Source organism: Dipodomys spectabilis, unplaced genomic scaffold, assembly GCF_019054845.1.
Source record: "Dipodomys spectabilis isolate Male_0828 unplaced genomic scaffold, ASM1905484v1 ptg000825l, whole genome shotgun sequence".
NCBI classification, from domain to species: domain Eukaryota; kingdom Metazoa; phylum Chordata; class Mammalia; order Rodentia; family Heteromyidae; genus Dipodomys; species Dipodomys spectabilis.
In genome coordinates, this window is record NW_024871502.1 from 125,295 (window position 1) to 143,599 (window position 18,305).

General features: G+C 38.4%; 1 protein-coding gene across 1 annotated transcript; it reads left to right on the plus strand.

Moving 5' to 3' along the window:
• The first annotated feature begins 215 nt into the window (after positions 1 to 215).
• On the plus strand, positions 216 to 13,623 carry LOC122102663 (shugoshin 1-like). Its single transcript, XM_042673399.1, has 7 exons — positions 216 to 357; positions 441 to 637; positions 3,866 to 3,942; positions 6,439 to 6,497; positions 9,299 to 10,099; positions 12,713 to 12,902; positions 13,305 to 13,623. The coding sequence occupies exons 1-7, from the start codon at positions 216 to 218 to the stop codon at positions 13,432 to 13,434; spliced, it is 1,596 nt and encodes a 531-aa protein (XP_042529333.1). The 3' UTR covers positions 13,435 to 13,623.
• Positions 13,624 to 18,305: the final 4,682 nt, after the last annotated feature.

Here is an 18,305-nt window from a genome sequence, read left to right on the forward strand (position 1 = left end):
TGCAGAGGCTATAGCATCCTATTACTAGTGAGCTTTTAAAGCTGCAACATCGAAGCTGTGACCAGATTACCTAGCTAAGGTACTCTGAGTAATTCTACAGTTAATCTCTACTTCAGCCTATTTATGAGCAACCTGTGTGTTCAAACTTGAGTTTGGTGTTTGAAAATATCTCTGAGAACAATTATTCTTTACTCTTTTAGATTTGTAGGTAAAAGATGGATAAAGAAAGATGCCAGAAAAAGTCTTTTCAGGATAGTCTTGAAAACATAAAGAAGCGAATGAAAGAGAAAAGGAACAAAAACTTGTCAGAGATCGGCAGACACAAGTTCTTCATAGCTGCACCCTGCCAAGTAATCAGTAAGAGGTTTTGATATTATCCTGTTACATCACTTTTTAAGTTTAGAGTTAATAACTAACCATTCTCATTTATCTTCTTCTAGACAACACTTCTACATTGCTGAAGAATTACCAGGACAACAATAGAATGTTAGTTGTAGCTTTGCAAAATGAAAAATTCAAAGTACGAGAAGCCGAAGAAGTGATACTACAGCTAAGAAAAGAATGCTACTACCTCATGTGCCAACTGTATGCATTGAAAGAAAAGCTCACTTCCCAACAAACAAAAGAAACAGTTCAGGTATTTTTATTGCAAATATTGAAAAAAAATACCCTATAATAAGCACTTTAGATCTTTGTTTGTTTGTGCCAGTCCTGAGGCTTGAACTTGGGGCCTGGGTGCTGTCCCTAAGCTTTTTGTGCTCAAGACTGTCCTCTACCACTTAAGCCACCTCCATTTCCTGCGTTTTTGGTAATTCGTTGGAGATAAGAGTCTCAGGGACTTTCCTGCTCAAGCTGGCTTCAAACCTTGATCCTCAGATCTTACCCTCTTGAGTAGCTAGGATTACAAATGTGAAACACCAGCACCCAGCAAATTCACTTATTTTTAAGTTAATATCTGACGTCTTTTTTAGTAGTAGACCTATGCTGTGGCACAGATGTGTTGCCAGTAAGGATATTTCAAGCATGTAGATGATTTTGAGGCTTATACCTGCCTGACTTGCTTCTTCAAGTAGGTAGCAAAGCCATGTGCAGAAGAAATACTGTTTTGCTACTCCTGGTCCTCTTTGAATGTTTCAAACAACTAGGCAACAACTAAAGGTCGAAGCCGATAGTTGAGGGACACTAGTCCAAAAGTTTCATCAAGGTTATCTTCATTTTTATGTGAACTTTTCTATGTAGTTTATTATCTAGTGGAGTTTTGTAAGAACTACTGTGTGTACAGTATATCTCCCCGGAACAGGAGTATTGAAGTGAAATATCAAATAGCTAAATAGGTAAGAATACATCTTAAATTCCAGGTAAGAAACCTTCTGAACATTTTAGTAGCCATATTTTTTTATTTGATTCTATTTGTGTCCAAGATTATAAAGAAGAGGTTCAAATATGGAACTGCTAGCCAAAAGACAACAAACATGGACAAAGTTTGTCTTAGGATATATTTTTTTGTGTCTTTTTGTTGGTTAATCCTGAGAAGAGTAATGATGAGCTAGTTCCTGCTTCCCTTTTCCCAGAAGCCACTGCCTGAGAAAGTACACAGGGCAGAGTACAAGAGAAGCATGTCAAGTGTCAACAGTACAGTTGATGTTCTCCCCAGCAGCCAGGTTTTTGCAGTGCCAGCAAATTTCATTGCATTGGTACTTATTCCAGCTGACCAGCTAAAAAAGCCTGTTGTGGGGCAAGCTTGAGAAAGGAACTCAAGTCACTGCTGTGATGATAAAAGTCAATAAAAGAGCTTATGATTCCTTATTTTAAGCATGTGATATAAATTATATAATATATGCATGTATATATGTACTTACGCTTTATGTGATATAAAAACAATACACAGATTGATTTCACATTTGTATAAGCGTTATTTAAATTTTTCTTCAATGTGTAATCTTTAATTTTTCTTTATTCAGTCAGTTGTAGGTGGTAAAATAGCTCACCAAATACATGAATCCTCCTGCTTACTTTCTAGTTTTTGCTGAAATCAAATGGAATAGTATAGATTGAATACTCAATAATACCACAAAACAATGAGGAGGAAATTCCATAATTATAGATTCTTTAAGATTTATCAACTTTTGGACTGGGAAGGTGGCTCAGTGGTAGAGTGTTTGCCAAGCTTGCATAAGGCCTGGGTTTGATTCCTCAGCATTACATAAGTGAAAAAGCCAGAAGTGGCACTGTGGCTCAAGTGGTAGAGCACTAGCCTTGAACTGAAGAGCTGGGGGACAGTGGCCAGGCCCAGAGTTCAGGCCCACGACCGACCAAAAAAACATTTATCAACTTTTTAGAACTCCTTAAAATACAATATTATATACTGAGCCGTTATAGTCTTGGCATTTGAAACAATGGTTTATTTTCTGTCATGTTCTTACTGTATTTGTCACACATTCCGAACCATCATTCTAAACTTGTACTTTAGTGTTCAAGTCAACTTAGCAGTGATGAGTAAGAATGTTTCTCTTGCCTATCAGAAATTAGCTTACCAATATTTTCTAATAATAATAATCATTTAAATAATATTGCTGTATGAATATTCTTCCTCTATTTATCTTGAAGAATAATACCATTTTCTAATTTCTGAAGAACAGTGTTAGCCAATATTAAAGTCAATATTGTACATGGTCATCAAGCTTCAAAAACCAGTTGAATGAAATTCAAATGCCTTCTTAGGAGTCACACTGAAACTCTCTTCTTATTTCTGCTTCTGTCTCTGTACGTGTCTTCCATCTCCCTTTGCTACAGTGGCTTCTATTGAAAGCCAGCCCCCTCTCCTTGTGCATCACATTTCTAGAAATTTATGTCTTCACTATATCCTCCTTTAAAGGAAAGGCAAATAAAACTTCTCCCCGTCATATCTCCTCATTTTTATTTTTGTTCAGAGAAGAATTTAAAAAACAAAACAACAGAAAAAATACATGCACTGTTAATTCCATTCTCGTTTCAAATCACTGATTTATGTAGGGCTTCTACTGCTACCATTCTATGTCAACATCAACAGAACCTCCACATTTCCACACTCTAGTCGCGTTAGTGACCATGCACACATGCAGTAGTATGCAACAGAACACTCTTCATCTGAAACTTTGTGTCTCTTGTCTTTCTTGGCATAAGCCCCCGCTAGCTTTCTGCTTGGCTGCTCTCAGTCGGTCTCCTTGCTGGTGGCCAACTTTAAATGCCAATTGCTCTACTCTCATATGCCATCTACTGGTAACTTTCAAGTCCATAACTCAAAACCTATGCACACACACACGGAGAACTGCTACTATATATCTCCACTTAAATAGTTGGAAAGCTTCTCAAGCAGAGTTTGTACAAAACACAATCCCATTTTTTTCTTTCCCAAACATATTGTATATGTTTTTTCCTCTCCATAATTCTTTTGGTCCGGTCGTGGGGCCTGAACTCTGGGCCTGGGCGCTGTCCCTCAGCTCTTCAGCTCAAGGCTAGCGCTCTACCACTTGAGCCACAGTGCCACTTCCGGCTTTTTTCTTTGTGCTTATGTGGTGCTGAGGAATCGAACCCAGGGCCTCATGCATGCAAGGCAAGCGCTCTACCACTGAGCCACCTTCCCAGCCCCATTATATTTATTATATATATCAAGCCTAGAATGAAAGCTTTAGGAGGATAGGGTTTGATTACTTCTCATCTGTCCTAGTCCCAATTCCTAAACTGCTTGATACTATAATGGACTGTTAGTAAGTAGATATGGTGAAAGAGTTCATTTGTTCAGTAATGCACATTTATAACTGTGTTTTTACACACTTGTACAATAGTACACAGTTAATTGTTTTCTTCTGTTTTAATACCATAACAGAACCAGGAGATATCTCCCTCTAAAATGGACTCCAGTGGTGACAGCAGTTCCTGTGATTTATCAGTGAAGGATTTACGGTTAGTATCAAATTTATTAGTATGGTTATACATACTGAGAAAGATTTAATTTTGTGATCCATTTACAAAAGAAAGTTTGTATCATGGAGTCTGATGCTATATCTAGAATGTATGTAAGAAAATTTGATGTGTTAAAATTCTGTATAGCCAAATGTGAGCTTTCTTTGTCTTATATTTAGTTACCTCTTCAATGTCCAGGTGACAGAAGCTTCACTAGATCTATTTTTTTGTTTTGTTTTTGTCAGTTTGGGGCTTGAACTCTGGGCCTGGGCACTGTCCCAGAGCTATTCAGATCAAGACAAGTGCTCTACCACTTGAGCCACACTGCCACATCTGGTTTTTCTGGTGGTTAATTGGAGATAAGAGTCTCGTGGACTTTGTTTGCCCAGGCTGGCTTTGAACCTTGATCTCAGATCTCAGCCTCCTGAATAACTAAGATTACAGGCATGAGCCACTGGCGCCCAGCTTCACTAGATCTTGTATGTTCATTTGTTCATTTTCTTGTGTTCTAAAACAAAGTCTCACAAGTATTCCTCTACCTTTTAAGTGCTAGAATTACAGGCATACACCACTGTGCATGCTCACAGCTTTTACTTTTGTTTGTTATTTACTTTATTCACTTTTTTTTACATACTATTGTTTGAACTTTGGGCCTTGCTCTTGCTGGGTAAGTATTCTACCACTTGAGCCATGCTCCTGCCCTTTTTGCTTTAGTTTCTTTTCAGATAGGGTCTCACTTTTGCCCTGTCTAGCCTGTCCCCATGGTCTTTTTTTTTTTTTTTTAATTCCCTCAGTAGCTTAGATGGATACCATTGGACCTAACTCAGAAATATTTTAAAACTAATTTTCCTTTAGTCATTTTTCCCTTATATGTACTGTTTTTATTCTAAGAAGCAATCATTAAAATGAAAATTTCCAATCTTAAAAATAATCTGGTTCAACCAGGCTTTGATGGCTCACATCTGCAATCCTAGCTACTTAGGAGGATGAGATCTGAGACTCACAATTCAAAGCCAGGCAGGGCAGGAAAGTCCATGAGACTTACTTCTAATAAATTACCAAAAAAGCCAGAAGTGGAGCTGGCTCAGGTGATAGAGCACTAGTCATGAGCAAATTAAGCTCAGGGACAATGCCCAGGCCCTGAGTTCAAGCCCAAGGACCAGCAAATAATACTAGTAGTCTGATTTAGGAAAAACTGTATAATAAAACATCACCTTTGGGGCTGAGAAGGTGGCTCAGTGGTAGAGCGCTAGCCTTGAGCTGAAGAGCTGACGGACAGTGCCCAGGCCCTGAGTTCAGGCCCACAACCAACAAATAATAATAATAATAAAGCATCACCTTTAACATATCTGTCACACTGTCTCATTGATCCAAGTCCTTTTTCTATCTGACCCCCCCCGCCGCCCACGTACCCTTTTCTCTTGGATCAAGTGTCTTTTATGGTTGTTATGAATTGCTGAGATTAGTTTAACTCATTGAAACCCAAATTGAATTATAATATGGAACTTTAAGCCAGGCCAATAATCCCAACACTTAACGAGGTAGAGGCTAGAAGGATTTCAAGTTCAAAGACAGCCTGAGTTTCATAGCAAGAGCCTGTTTAAAAAAAACACACACAAAAGAAAAACATGCAACATTGCTCTCAGTGCAGCCCAGGATTACTTACTCTTACCATGTGGCCCAGGTTTCTAAGCATTATGGGGTATATTAGTTACTGGCAGTACCAGCAACATGGTCCTGCCCCATGTAGAGAATGATTCCAAATATTGGCAGATAATCTCCTAGAAAGCATACTTGCTCCCAGGAGGACTGTTGCTATAGACAATTGCCTTTGTTGCTTTTAACTCCCTCCCCTCTCCTCACCAAGTACTGACAGAGACAATTTCTAACCCATAAGCTAGAGTGGGAAATTCTCTACAAAGAATGAAGTTATGAGTAGAATTAAGCTTCCTGTAATAGGTTTTGAATATTTAAAAAAATTGCTTCATTAATCTAAGACTGATTTTGTTTTTAAAGAGAGTGAATGTTAAACAGTTACAGAAGAGTTCAGTAGTTGAAACCATTAAAGCATTTTCACGAACAAATCACAGTAGAGCCTATGATAAACCATGTCCTAAATAGTTGAGCAACCAAGCAGCATTAAAAGAAAAAATTATACACACACGCACACAAACGTGTGTGCGTGTGTGTGTGTGTGTGTGTGTGTGTGTGTATAAGTTGGGTGTTGTTTCCAGTAAATGAAATTGAATGATGGCATGTTTTCAGGGGGAACTTTCCAGCTCTCTAATGGGATCTGAATGTCAGTTGTAACAAATAAGTCACCATATAATTGCTATAAATGGTTTTGGTTTCCTTTGATGGAGAACAGATGTGTATTAGTTTGGAATGCAATTATGAAATAATACTAAGGAAAGGAGAAAATGTAATTTTAGGAAATATTAAATTTTGGCTCTCTTTTATAATTGCTAAATTAATTTTTAATTTTCATTTTCTAAGGCAAGTTCCTCCTCAAGAAATTGACCTTCCAGGACACAAGGAGTCATTTGAAGTAGAAGGTAATCCAAGAAAAATCTAAAAATATTAGGAGCACAAGCTTTGAAGAAAAAATAGCCTAATTTCTCTTTTTTTAATTTAAAAAAAAATTTCTTTTTTGGCGGGGGGTTCCAGTCGTGGGCCTGAACTCTGGGCTGGGGCACTGTCCCTCAGCTCTTCAGCTCAAGGCTAGCGCTCTACCACTTGAGCCACAGTGCCACTTCCGGCTTTTTTATTTTTCTGCTTATCTGGTGCTGAGGAATCGAACCCAGGGCCTCATGCTTGCAAGGCAAGCGCTCTACCACTGAGCCACCTTCCCAGCCCTTAATTTAAATTTTAAATCTCTTCATCTGGTATTCTGCTCAAAGCAAATCTATTTCTTTTACATAAAATAATACAGGTTTAAAATAAATCCATGTAGCCGAGCACTGGTGGCTAATACTTGTAATCTCAGCTACTCAAGTAACTAAGAGCTAAGGATCATGGTTCAGAGTCAGCCCTGGCAGGAAAATCTGAAACTTTTTTTTTTTAATATATATTTTATTGTAAAGATACTGTACAGAGGGGTTACATGAGCAAGGTAATGAGTCCATTTCCTATCAAGCATTGTTACTCCCTCCTTTGTTTTTCCTCTACCATTCTATTCCTCCCCAACTTCCTAACCCCCTACAAAGTTGTATAGTTTGTTTTCAGTGTCTTGTACATCTCGTTACAATGGGTTATCCTGAATCCTTATTTTAGCATTTTATTATTTCCCTTCCCCTCTACCCAGATGCCCCTCAGTAGATGAATGGATCAAGAAAATGTGATATATATATATATATATCAAACACACACACATATGAATTCTATGCCTCCATCAGAAAGAATGACACCGCCCCATTTGTTAGGAAATGGAAAGACTTGGAACAAATTATATTAAGTGAAGTAAGCCAGACTGTGAGACTTTGATCTCCAGTAAACCACCAAAAAGGCAGAAGTGGAGCTGTGGTTCAAATGGTAGAGAGCTAGTGTTGAATATGAAACCTCAGTGACAGGCAAAAAAAAAAAAAAGTATATATATATATATATATATATATATATATATATATATATATATGTATATATATATAAAGTCAGGTGTTGGTGTAAGTCCCATCACTTAAGAAATAGAGTCAGGAAAGCCAGTGCCAGTAGCTCATGCCTATAATCCTAGCTACACAGGAGGCTGAGATCTGAGGATCGTGGTTCAAAGCCAGCCTGGGCAGTAAAGTCCATAAGACTCTTACCTCCAGTTAACCACCAGAAAACCAGAAGTGGTGCTGTGGCTTAAGTGGTAGAACACTAACCTTGAGCTGAATAGCTCAGACAGTGCCCAGGCCCAGAGTTCAAGTCCCATGACCAAAAAATAACTAGCAGCAAGAAAACCTGGAGTTTGAGGCCAGCCTGGACTAGATGTATATAAAATGAGATACTATCTCAAAAAAAAAAAAAAAGAAAAATAGCCAGGGGCTGGTGGCTCACACCTATAATCCTAGCTACTCAGGAGACAGATATTAGGATCGAAGTTCAAAGCCAGCCCAGGCAGGAAAGTCTGTGAGATTCTTATCTTCAGTTAACCACCTCAAAACAGGAAGTGGAACTGTGGCTCGAAGTGGTAGAGCACTAGCCTTGATCAAAAAAGCTCAGGGACAGCACCTATCCCCTGAGTACAACTGACCAAAAAAAATAAATAAATAAAGCCATTGTGCCAAATCTGCAGTCAAAAGCCCAGTCAATTGCTATGGCTGGAGTTTACTAAGCCCTACTATATGCTAAGCTCTGGGCTGTACACTTTACATACATTATCCTACCCAGACTCCACAAATGCTAGGAATAAAGCTACATCTGGCTCCATGTTATACAGTTTCAAAAAAGTAAAGTATTATACAAAAAGTAATCCAGATGGTGAGAGGTAGGGTTTTAACTCAACTCTGAAGCCATACCTTTCTACTTTGAAATTGATGTGTCCAGATTATTATCAATCCCCCTCTACTTACACTGAGCTTTGAAGAGGGATAGATTGGCCCCCTTACCAGGACTGTCTCTGACTACAGTGTCTCCACCAGCAAAGACTCCTTGCTCTGGCCTCCAAAACCACTGAAGACACCAAGACAAGTGAACTAAGACAGCCTCCACATCAGGCCACGCAGTAGCGTCTGGCAATCTGGTCATCAGTTCTTTCCTGCTCACTGCCCTCTGTTCTTTTTTTCTTTCCCTATAAAGATGAGTCCCCTCAGATGGCCGTTCATTGACATTAGCCCCACCTGGGGGGCAGGGAGACATGTTGCTAGCTTTCCAAATCTTTTTCTTTGCTGTCATTTACCCCCTCCAAAAAAAGAAAAGGAAGAAATAGTTTTAGAATAAGCAAAAACAGATGAATACCCTTTTTTTCCATATTTTCGTGGCCTTCCAATTATCCACATCTTACTTTTCATAGAACAACTTAGCTTATACTTTCTTGGTATATTTTTTCCCACTTTGGAATATGAAGCTCTTTTCCTCTCCTTCTCTGTTCATAGATTATGGAGATCATTCATTTTCCTTTAAACCTTGGACCTAGAGCATGTATAACCTCATCTTAGACTAGTTTTTAAAAGTACATGATATTTTCTCACAGGTTAAATACAAACCATCAGTTGCTTAGTGGCAAATAATGGTCATATTACATTTTCCCAATTTTGTTTGCTTATTGTAAATGTAGAAAAAATTAATAGAATGACTTTTCTACAACTTTAAATTTAGGATTTGAAGTTCACATTTCCAAAACCTAAAATTTTCTCTTATTTGTTTTTTTAACTCTTAGAGCAAATACCTACTTTTTCTCAAGATGCACTTGGATGTGATTTGGATACAAGTGATGCTAAATGTTCTGATGATGTCTTACCCAGGACAGTATCTCTCCGTCGCCATTTAAGAAAAGACTTTCATAGTTTAAGTGAATGTAGTCCCTTGGAGGATTTTGAAACCAGTCATTTTACAGGGCCATCTGTTGAACTGGAAAGTGTTAAATACATAGACCCAACAGTAAACGTGCGCATACTTGAAAATACACAAGGAAAGTTTTGTCAGTGGAATAAAGATCAAATTAACAAGTCACCAAGGCCAATTCACCCAAGACACTTTACCAAAACAAAAGAAATCATTTTGGACCCTAAACCTGAACAAATTAAAAGTAATTCTAACAACACACAAAGAAAAAGAGAAAAAAAAAGAAAAGCCCAAAGAAGGTCAGAATCTAAATCAAAGAATAAAGGAAACCAAAGTGGAAATAAGCAAACTGTTTGCAAAAAAAATATGGACGATGCTGTCAGTTCCAATGATGCTTACAATTTTAATTTGGAAGAGGGTGTTCACCTCACTCCTTTCCGTCAAAAAATGAACAGTGATTCTACTAGAGAAGAAAGTAGCAGTCCATCCGAAGCAAGCAATTGTGAATCTAGTGTTTCAGAAAATGACTCTGATGACCTCTGTCTACCCCCTTGCAAGTACACCTCAAACCCGGACAGCCAACCGGACAGACCAGTCACCAGGCCTCGGTCTAAAAGAGCACTGAAGTACATGGATAAAGAAGACAAGGAAGGTTCTCAGCCAACAACTCCTACTAGTAAGTGATGGATGCTGTTCTTTCTCTCCATCTTCAATGTTTTTGATAAGTGATCACTCTCAGTGCTTTTACTGTACTTATCATCTGCCTCTCTGTGGGAGGTTATGATACTTCCCATCTGCCTCTCTTTGGGAGGAAGTTGTAGTCTGATTAAATAATGGGGGCAGAAGTAGAAATCCAAGTTGTGTTGTTGCTCTGACCTAATTCAAGCAAATGTAAATCTTCTTTAACAATTATGACTTGTCTGCTCCTTGTCATGAACAAGTCATAATTTTTACTGTCAGTAAATGAGACTTCTCAAAAGCTGAGAGGAGGCAAGCAAGCTTCTTTGTGGAGCTGTCGAATAAAAAGATCTTTTGTGCATTCATGTGAGACGTTCCCTTGAAAATGAAATTATAAACTTAAATCTAGTGACTTGTCATTTGAATGGCTTTGCTTTGTACTTCATTTGAAAGAGACCATGATTTTAAATAATTTTCTAGTTAATGAAGGTGGGCTAATCAGACCAATAAATCTAGGTTGGCAGGAAAAGACATGGGTCATCTGTTGGTAGTGCAGCCTGCACCTGCCCACACAGGTGTTCACTTGGGAATTTTAGTTCGTATGTAGTCAGGTTATATGATTTATTTAAAAATTATTGTCAGCGGGCACTGATGGCTCATGTCTGTAATCCTAACTGCTTAGGAGGGTAAGACCTAAGGATTTCAGTTTGAAGGCAGCCCAGAAAGGAAAGTCCATGGGACTCCTATCTCCAACTTAACACCAAAAAAGCAGAAGTAGAGCACCAGATTTGAGCAGAAGAAATTAAGGGATAGCATCTAGGCCCTGAGTTCATACAAAAGATATGCAATAATTATAGAATAAATTAAACAAGATTGACCAAATGTTGAAAAACTTTTGAAGCTGAGTACTTGGGGTTAATTATACTATTACTATCATCTTTGTATACATGTGAAAACATCTAAGTTTTGTTTGGTTTTGGTGGTAGTATGGTTTGAACTCTGCCTTGTACTTGCTAGGTAAGCACTCTACCACCTGAGCCACCTGGTAGCTATCTTAAGTTTTGAAAGGAAAAAAAAAATTTTTTTCTAAAAGAGAGAATACAAGCATCAATTGTTTTAAATCATGGGCCATACCCCTTGAGTAAGAATGAGTGTCTCTGTGGATTTATTAAACACATTAACGTTTGGCAAGCATTGTTCTAAAATATACCAACTTATCTGATAGTGTTGCTTAGAAAATATACTAAAAGTTGGGGTAATTAATGTAGTGTGTTATGGTGACAGAAAAGCACAATCTGAAACTCAGTTCACACTGCAGCATGTGGCATCTTAGTATACAGTCATCTCACAGTCATAATTTACTAACATATTAATATTTCAAACTTATCTAGCTTGAAAGAGATGCAAAAAATGGGAAAGGTTTTTTTGTATGGGGGTAGAGGAGGCGCCAGTTGTGGAGCTTGAAGTCAGGGCTTGGGCACTGTCCCTGAGCTTTTGTGCTCAAGGCTAGAACTCTGCAACCTGAGCTACAATTCCACTTTCAGCTTGTGTGTGTGTGTGTGTGTGTGTGGTTGTGTGTGTGTGTGGTTGTGTGTGTGTGTGCTACAATTCCACTTTCAGCGTGTGTGTGTGTGTGTGTGTGTGTGCTACAATTCCACTTTCAGCGTGTGTGTGTGCGCGTGTGCTACAATTCCACTTTCAGTGTGTGTGTGTGTGTGTGTGTGTGTGTGTGTGTGGTTAACTGAAGATAAGAATCTTAGAGACCTTCCTGCCCCACCTCTCTTTGAACCTTGATCCTCAGATCTCAGCCTCCTGAGCAGCTAGGATTACAGGCATGGGCTACCAGTGCCTAGAGGAGAAAGTTCTAAAAACCTATGAAATGGCAGATTTTGTATCTATTTCAAATGTATAATTCTAAATTCTGTAACACAAAGGTGCAATGCCTACGTGCTGCTGGTCATATAAAATATTTATCTAAATTTATTCCAGGAAATGAAAATGAGGGTTTGTTTTTTGTTTTTTTTTTTATCAGTCCTGGGGTTTGAACTTAGGGCCTGAGCACTGAGCTTCTTTTGCTCAAGACTAACAGTCTAGCACTTGACCCACAGCGCCGCTTCTGGCCTTTTCTGATTATGTGGTACTGAGGAATCAAACCCAGGGCTTCATGCATGCTAAGCAAGCACTCCCAGCTGGAGGTTTTTTCTGTGTTATCTGTCTTTGGAAGAATGAGGAGGTAGGGTGGGGAGGCACAGAAATGGAGGACAAAGGGTAAAAAATGTAGCAGTGGTACTCACTAGACACTCTGTGGAAAATGAACTGTACATCTTGTGGGTGGAGACGGGAGGGAAAAAGTGGGAGAGAATGAAGGAAGGGGTAGCATTGTCCAAAAAGAAATGTACTCTTTACCTGACTTGTTAACTGTAACCTTTCTGTATACCACCTTTATAATTGTGTGTGTGGGGGGGGGGGGGGGAGGCAAGATAAAAAGGGAAACATTTTTTCCTTCACAAAATGTAAAGTGCCAGATTGTTTATATTTAGATTATATAATTATAATTTTATTCCTGTGGTTTTTTTTCTTGGAACTACTTGATAACAGTCATTTTTTGTAGGTGAACCTCCAGAGGCTCCGCAGACACCCCGCTGTAGCCTGAAGGAGATCACCAATGTCCCCTTACATCCTGTAGTTAAAACCAGGAGACTTTCTCTTTCTCCAAAACGGAATACAGAAAGCACAGCACATCCTCTTCCTAAGCGCAGGTGTGCCACCATGGTGAGCTACAAGGAACCAACATTAGCTTCGTAAGTATATGGTTTGGGGAGGACCTGTCCAAAATGAGTGATGAGTCCTAGATTAAGCTTTAAAGTTTGATTAAAAGAAACAGCCAGGGATTGATGGCTCACACCAGTAATCCTAGCTACAAGGCAGATATCTGAGGATCCCAGTCTGAAGCCAGCCCAGATAGGAAAGCCTGTGAGACTTTTATCTCGTTAGTCAGCTAAAAGCCATGTGTGGATGTATGGATCAAATGGTAAAGCACCAGCCTTGAGCAGTAAAGCCAAGCAAAAACATGAGGTCCTGAGTTCAAGCTTCAGTATTGGCATATACAGAAAAGGAAGAACACTAAAACTGGTAGTTTTGATAACACTTTATAATGAGTTAACACAGGATACTTGGAATTAACATCTTTTTAACCCTTGTAGGAAACTAAGAAGAGGGGATCCTTTTACAGATTTGTGTTTCTTGAATTCGCCCATCTTCAAGCAGAAAAAAGATTTGAGATGTTCTAAGAAAAGTGCGAAGCAAATACAAAAAACGTTGGATGCTATTTAAATTTATCCTCTACCCCCGTCTTTCTATTGCTTTACGTAGAGAATCTGTGAAGTAGTGCACAGGTGGATAGAACAGAATATTTGAATATTTTGTTAACAAGACACTAAATCATGAAGATGTCTTCAAAACAATACTTTTTAATTGTTTAGAATTCTTGTGCTATTTACTTCAAAACAGCTGTGTTTTACAAAATTACATTCATCTGCCTATTTTTTCCTAAAGGCATAGGCTGATAAGTATACTATAGTAAAGAACTTTGTAAGATGAGAATCTTTTGAAACTCCTTATGTAATTTTTGAATAGAAAAAAAAAATCCATGGTACTCCCAGGTAAAGTTTTGTGGATCCCTTATGAGCCGCTATTGGGTTTGTTTTATCTTGGTTTTTTTTTGTCCAAGATATTGCTGTGTAGTCCAGGCTAGCCTCAAACTTAAAATTGTCCTGTGTCAGCCTCCTAGGTGGGGATTTCAGGCATGTGCCACCAAGCCTAGCACCACTGTTGCATGTAAGTTTTCAGATAATACATTTGTAGGATCATGATTAGAGAATCACTGGTTATTTAGGTTCAGTGACTGATAAGTGACTGGTTATGAGCCCTAAGTGTATGTTGTTCAATGATTGCTTGGCAAAATCACAAGTTACAGACTTTTAGAAAAGCTCTTTAGTCAGACATCTTAGATGTGTGAATATTAAGGACTATTTTTAATCAGCCAATGAGAATTAATTTAGAAATTTTAACATGTATACTTATATATACCCTTTTAAACTTCAAATCACTAAAAGGATCAAAAGCCGTGGGCGCTGGAGGTTCAGACCTGTAATCCTAGCTACTCAGGAGGCTGCGATCTGAGGATCAAGGTTCAAAGCCAGCCTGGGCAGCAAAGTCCATGAGACTTATTTCTAATAAACCACCAGAAAACCCAAAGAGGCGCTGTGGCTCAAGTGGTAGTGTTAGCCTTAAGCTGAAGAGCTTTAAAAATTTTTTTGTCTAAATGTACAAGATGGACATTCTTAATGTGTTACAGGTCTGCATTCTATCACTGATCCTTACTTCCTATTGCCCTAGTCTCTCACCAACCTTATTCTTACGATTTTCCTTCCTCCCTTCCTTTCCTTTCTTTTTGCCAGTCTTAAGGTTTGAACTCTAGCATTGGGCATTGTCTTTGAGTTTCTTTGCCTCAAGGCTAGGGTTCTACCATTTGAGCCATAGGCACCACTTCCAGCTTTTTTTGACTAGTTTATTGGAGATAAGAATCTCATGGACTTTCTTGCCCCTGAAGACTTCAAACTATGATCTTCAGAGCTCAGTCTCCTGAGTAGCTTGGATTATTGGAGCCACTGGTGCCTGGCTTCCTTACAGGTTTCAACCGCTGCTTTTATACCTATTCTTTAATTTCATAAAAATGAACTGCAGAGAGGCTACCCAGCAACTGAGGGGGGGTACGGCAAAAGGATCATGACTTGAAGCCAGCCTGGGCTAGACCCTGTCGTTAAGAGATTGCCATTTCTTGCTCCACACCATTGATTGTTTGCATTTTACTGTTTCAAAACTCCCTGATGTAGCTTTGATTCTCACCCTCTTTCAGACCTAGTCAACCATTTCTGAAAAACCCCTGGTAGATTTTGTACTTTCAGTGTTGTGTGTATATCTGTAGTGTTAAGTATTGTCTTGTGTTTCAACATTTTATATGAATTACACTGTATATATTACCTTCTGTGGCCTTAATCTGTTTTTGAGGGTTGTCCATGCTGGTAGATGTATTTTCATATTTGTATACTATTATGTAAATAAAGCACACTTAACTGATGCATTGTCTGACAGTTTGTTGCCACTTTTTCATTGTTTACAAATTAGTGCCACAGTGAATAATCTATAGCTCTTTTGGACCTCAGTACTAAGATGCAGGTTCCTAACCTATGTTTCGTGACCTCATCTCCTAATCCCCACAGCACACCAGCTCTCACCTCACACTGATTACCTCTGATTTCCTTCCTGCTGCCTTTCTTCCACTTACATTTCTTCTCTTCATAGACTTTAACCCTAAAAGCTGGCATTTCTAATTTATAGTAGCACTATGGTTATCAAGAATGTGGAAGAAATGCCTTCTTATAATGGAGTATAAAAAACTAGAGGTACCTAAATCTCCAGCATTGTTTTTTGTAGGAAAAACAGAAAAATGTGGCTTCAATGGGGAACTCTAAGGTGAATTCACATACAGCTACACTTAAGAAATGTTGATCTTGGCATCTTGGGAATTGGTATCTAGCATCAAAATGGATGTTACAGCCTTTCCTTCATCCTGTTCAGTAATTTTTATTAGTAATAAGATTATCGGCCAGGGGTATATAGTGGTAAAACATGCAAGCATGCATGCAAGATCTGATTCCAGCCCCATCACCACAAAAAAAGTAAATAACACGGGTATGAGAAGACATTTATGTAACTTAAAGACAAACTTGTCTATGTAAAACGTAGAAGGAATGGTCAGCAGTGAATGCTACAACTACAAGGGTGGGGAAGAAGCTTTAAGAAGTTGGGTGTGATGCATGACTATAATCCCATTACTCAGGAGGATTGCAAGTGTGAGGCCAGCCCAGGATACACCTAACCAGACCCTGTCTCAAATACACATATTCACCAAAGACAAACCTTCAGATGTTAATGCCAATAACTACATGTTTCCCTATAAAATTAGTCCATATCAACTTTGTGACTTGAATTCTACTAGGTATTTACATAAAAGTATTTGTTAGTCAAAAGACTTACACGAGTGACAATAGCATCCTTACTGTAAACTGGGAGCTACCCAAATGTCCACTATGGTAGACAAGTCTTTACATTCCAATCACAGACTACTGCCAATCAGCTTCCTAAAAAAAGAATACCAGCTTGAAGGGTAATAAATCGTATGTTTATCCACAGTCCAATCTTGTTTCTACTTCTGAGTGTCTAAAATTGCAAACGTTACTGCCAAGCAAAATGAAACCTGAAAATCTTTTCACCATTTTGTTTTACTAAGTGGCCATTTAAAAGGTTTTATTGGCTGAGTAATGAACGAGGAAAATGTGTAAATGCTTAATAGATATATGGAGTAGGGATGTAAAGTAACTTCCAGAAGTTTCCTTGTATCCATCATCTAGCTTCCCACTGCCCCCTCATTCAGTCCTGCCTGGGAGACATTTGCTTAATTATGAATTAAATAGAAACAAACCTATCAAGTGGCTTTGGGTTAATAGCCCCTGCTTCCTACTCCCCATCCCTTCCTCCAGTGCTGGGGACGCCTAACACATGCTTCTACCCCCTGTGCCTGACTTTCCTGGACTTGAGCTAAGCTTAAATACAGACCCTGCCCTTTGTTGGGGTAGATGGCAGTGGTGCAGAGCTGCTGTCAACAGAGCATTCTGGGGTTCAGTGTTGAAAAGTTTACTCTCCACAGAGAAAAGAAAGTAACATTCTCCACTGCCCAGTTTCATTCATTTCATTGCTGCTGCATTCAGATTTGCACTGGAGGGGGGGAGGGGGGTCTTGAGTGTTGGGTCCTCACAAACCAGGGGAACAGAATATTTATTTCATAAGATAGGATTTTAGGTAACATTACAAGATCATATGGGAGATGTCTAAAAACCTGTATTTCTAGTAGCATCCCTCTTCATTAGAAATCTAAGACACCACTCAAGGTAGTTTCTTATACTTGGAAAAGTTGAGGCATGTTTCACTGTGAGCATTCTGAAAAATCTCCTACATCTCAAAAACAACACTTCCAACTTCATAGCCATTTTACGGGTATTTCCTTCATGCTTGCTATCTCTGTTGACTGTTTTCATTAAAAACATTCGTGACCCATTTTAATTTATGCTGATAGAAAACAAATACATTTTTAAAACCTCATCCTTTACAAAAATCAGTTTACAAATTTGCATCATAAAAATTAGTGTCAACACTGTGGAGATGGCTTCATTTGTATGGTTGTATATTAGTTGGTTTTCCCAGAGTTGGGGTATGGTAGGTGTCGCACTTTCTCTGTAGTGTAATCAGGATTAAAATGTAAGCACTAAGCTGGAATCCCAAGACAGGTTAGGGAATAGACTGTATGATGGATGGTAGTGGGATATAACCCTGAACCCAGAATAGCAATTAGGTGTTAAAATGCTGACACCACCCTCGGTGGGAATTTAATTCATCTCAGACAATAAACATAATCTGGAGATGAAGAAAAAAAAATGTTCACATACACATTTTTAATGGAGTTACACATGTCATAGAAAAGTAAAAATCCTCACTTATTAGAACAAGGATCCACCAGATTGCTTGATACACATATAGAATACATGTCTTTTTCCTATAAAGGCATGTTGTCTCGATTTCAAGTGTTTTCAACTTTATGCCTTTGTGGCTTGGGAAATTACCTTTTTTTTTTTTTTTTGAACTTATGTCCTGCATAAGCAAAGTCAAATATGATATCTCACATTTGTGTAAAGAATTAGTAAAATAGTGGTTAAGTACTCACAAGTTTGTTGTATGTAGACAGAATTATCAAAACCCCAGATGCTTACAAAAAAAAAAAAAAAAGAAAGAAAGTTTGCATTATTTAGAATCTCTTCCTTAGGAATCAAAGCAGCTGCAGTTGAGGACCTGCAATTTTTTTCAGAACTGCTCAGAGCACCTCATCTAGATGAGTGTTTTAAAAAATATCCATGTAGAGTCTATTGTGAGACTTCAAACATCACATATTTCACCTTTTATGGGCTTTTTATCATTATTTCCTCCTTCAAGTCCTTCAGAATAAAATAAAACTACACTCTCACATTCCATTAGGAAAAAAAAAAATGGACACATTCACGGTCTGAAAACCCCTGATCTTCTATCATGGA

What these genes read in the sequence shown, in the direction of transcription:
- LOC122102663 (XM_042673399.1), top strand. Translation starts at nt 216, where the DNA reads ATGGATAAAGAAAGATGCCAGAAAAAGTCTTTTCAGGATAGTCTTGAA. An exon ending in TGCACCCTGCCAAGTAATCA is followed by an intron (nt 358 to 440) that starts GTAAGAGGTTTT and finishes ATCTTCTTCTAG; the next exon opens with ACAACACTTCTACATTGCTG. An exon ending in TCAGCCAACAACTCCTACTA is followed by an intron (nt 10,100 to 12,712) that starts GTAAGTGATGGA and finishes CATTTTTTGTAG; the next exon opens with GTGAACCTCCAGAGGCTCCG.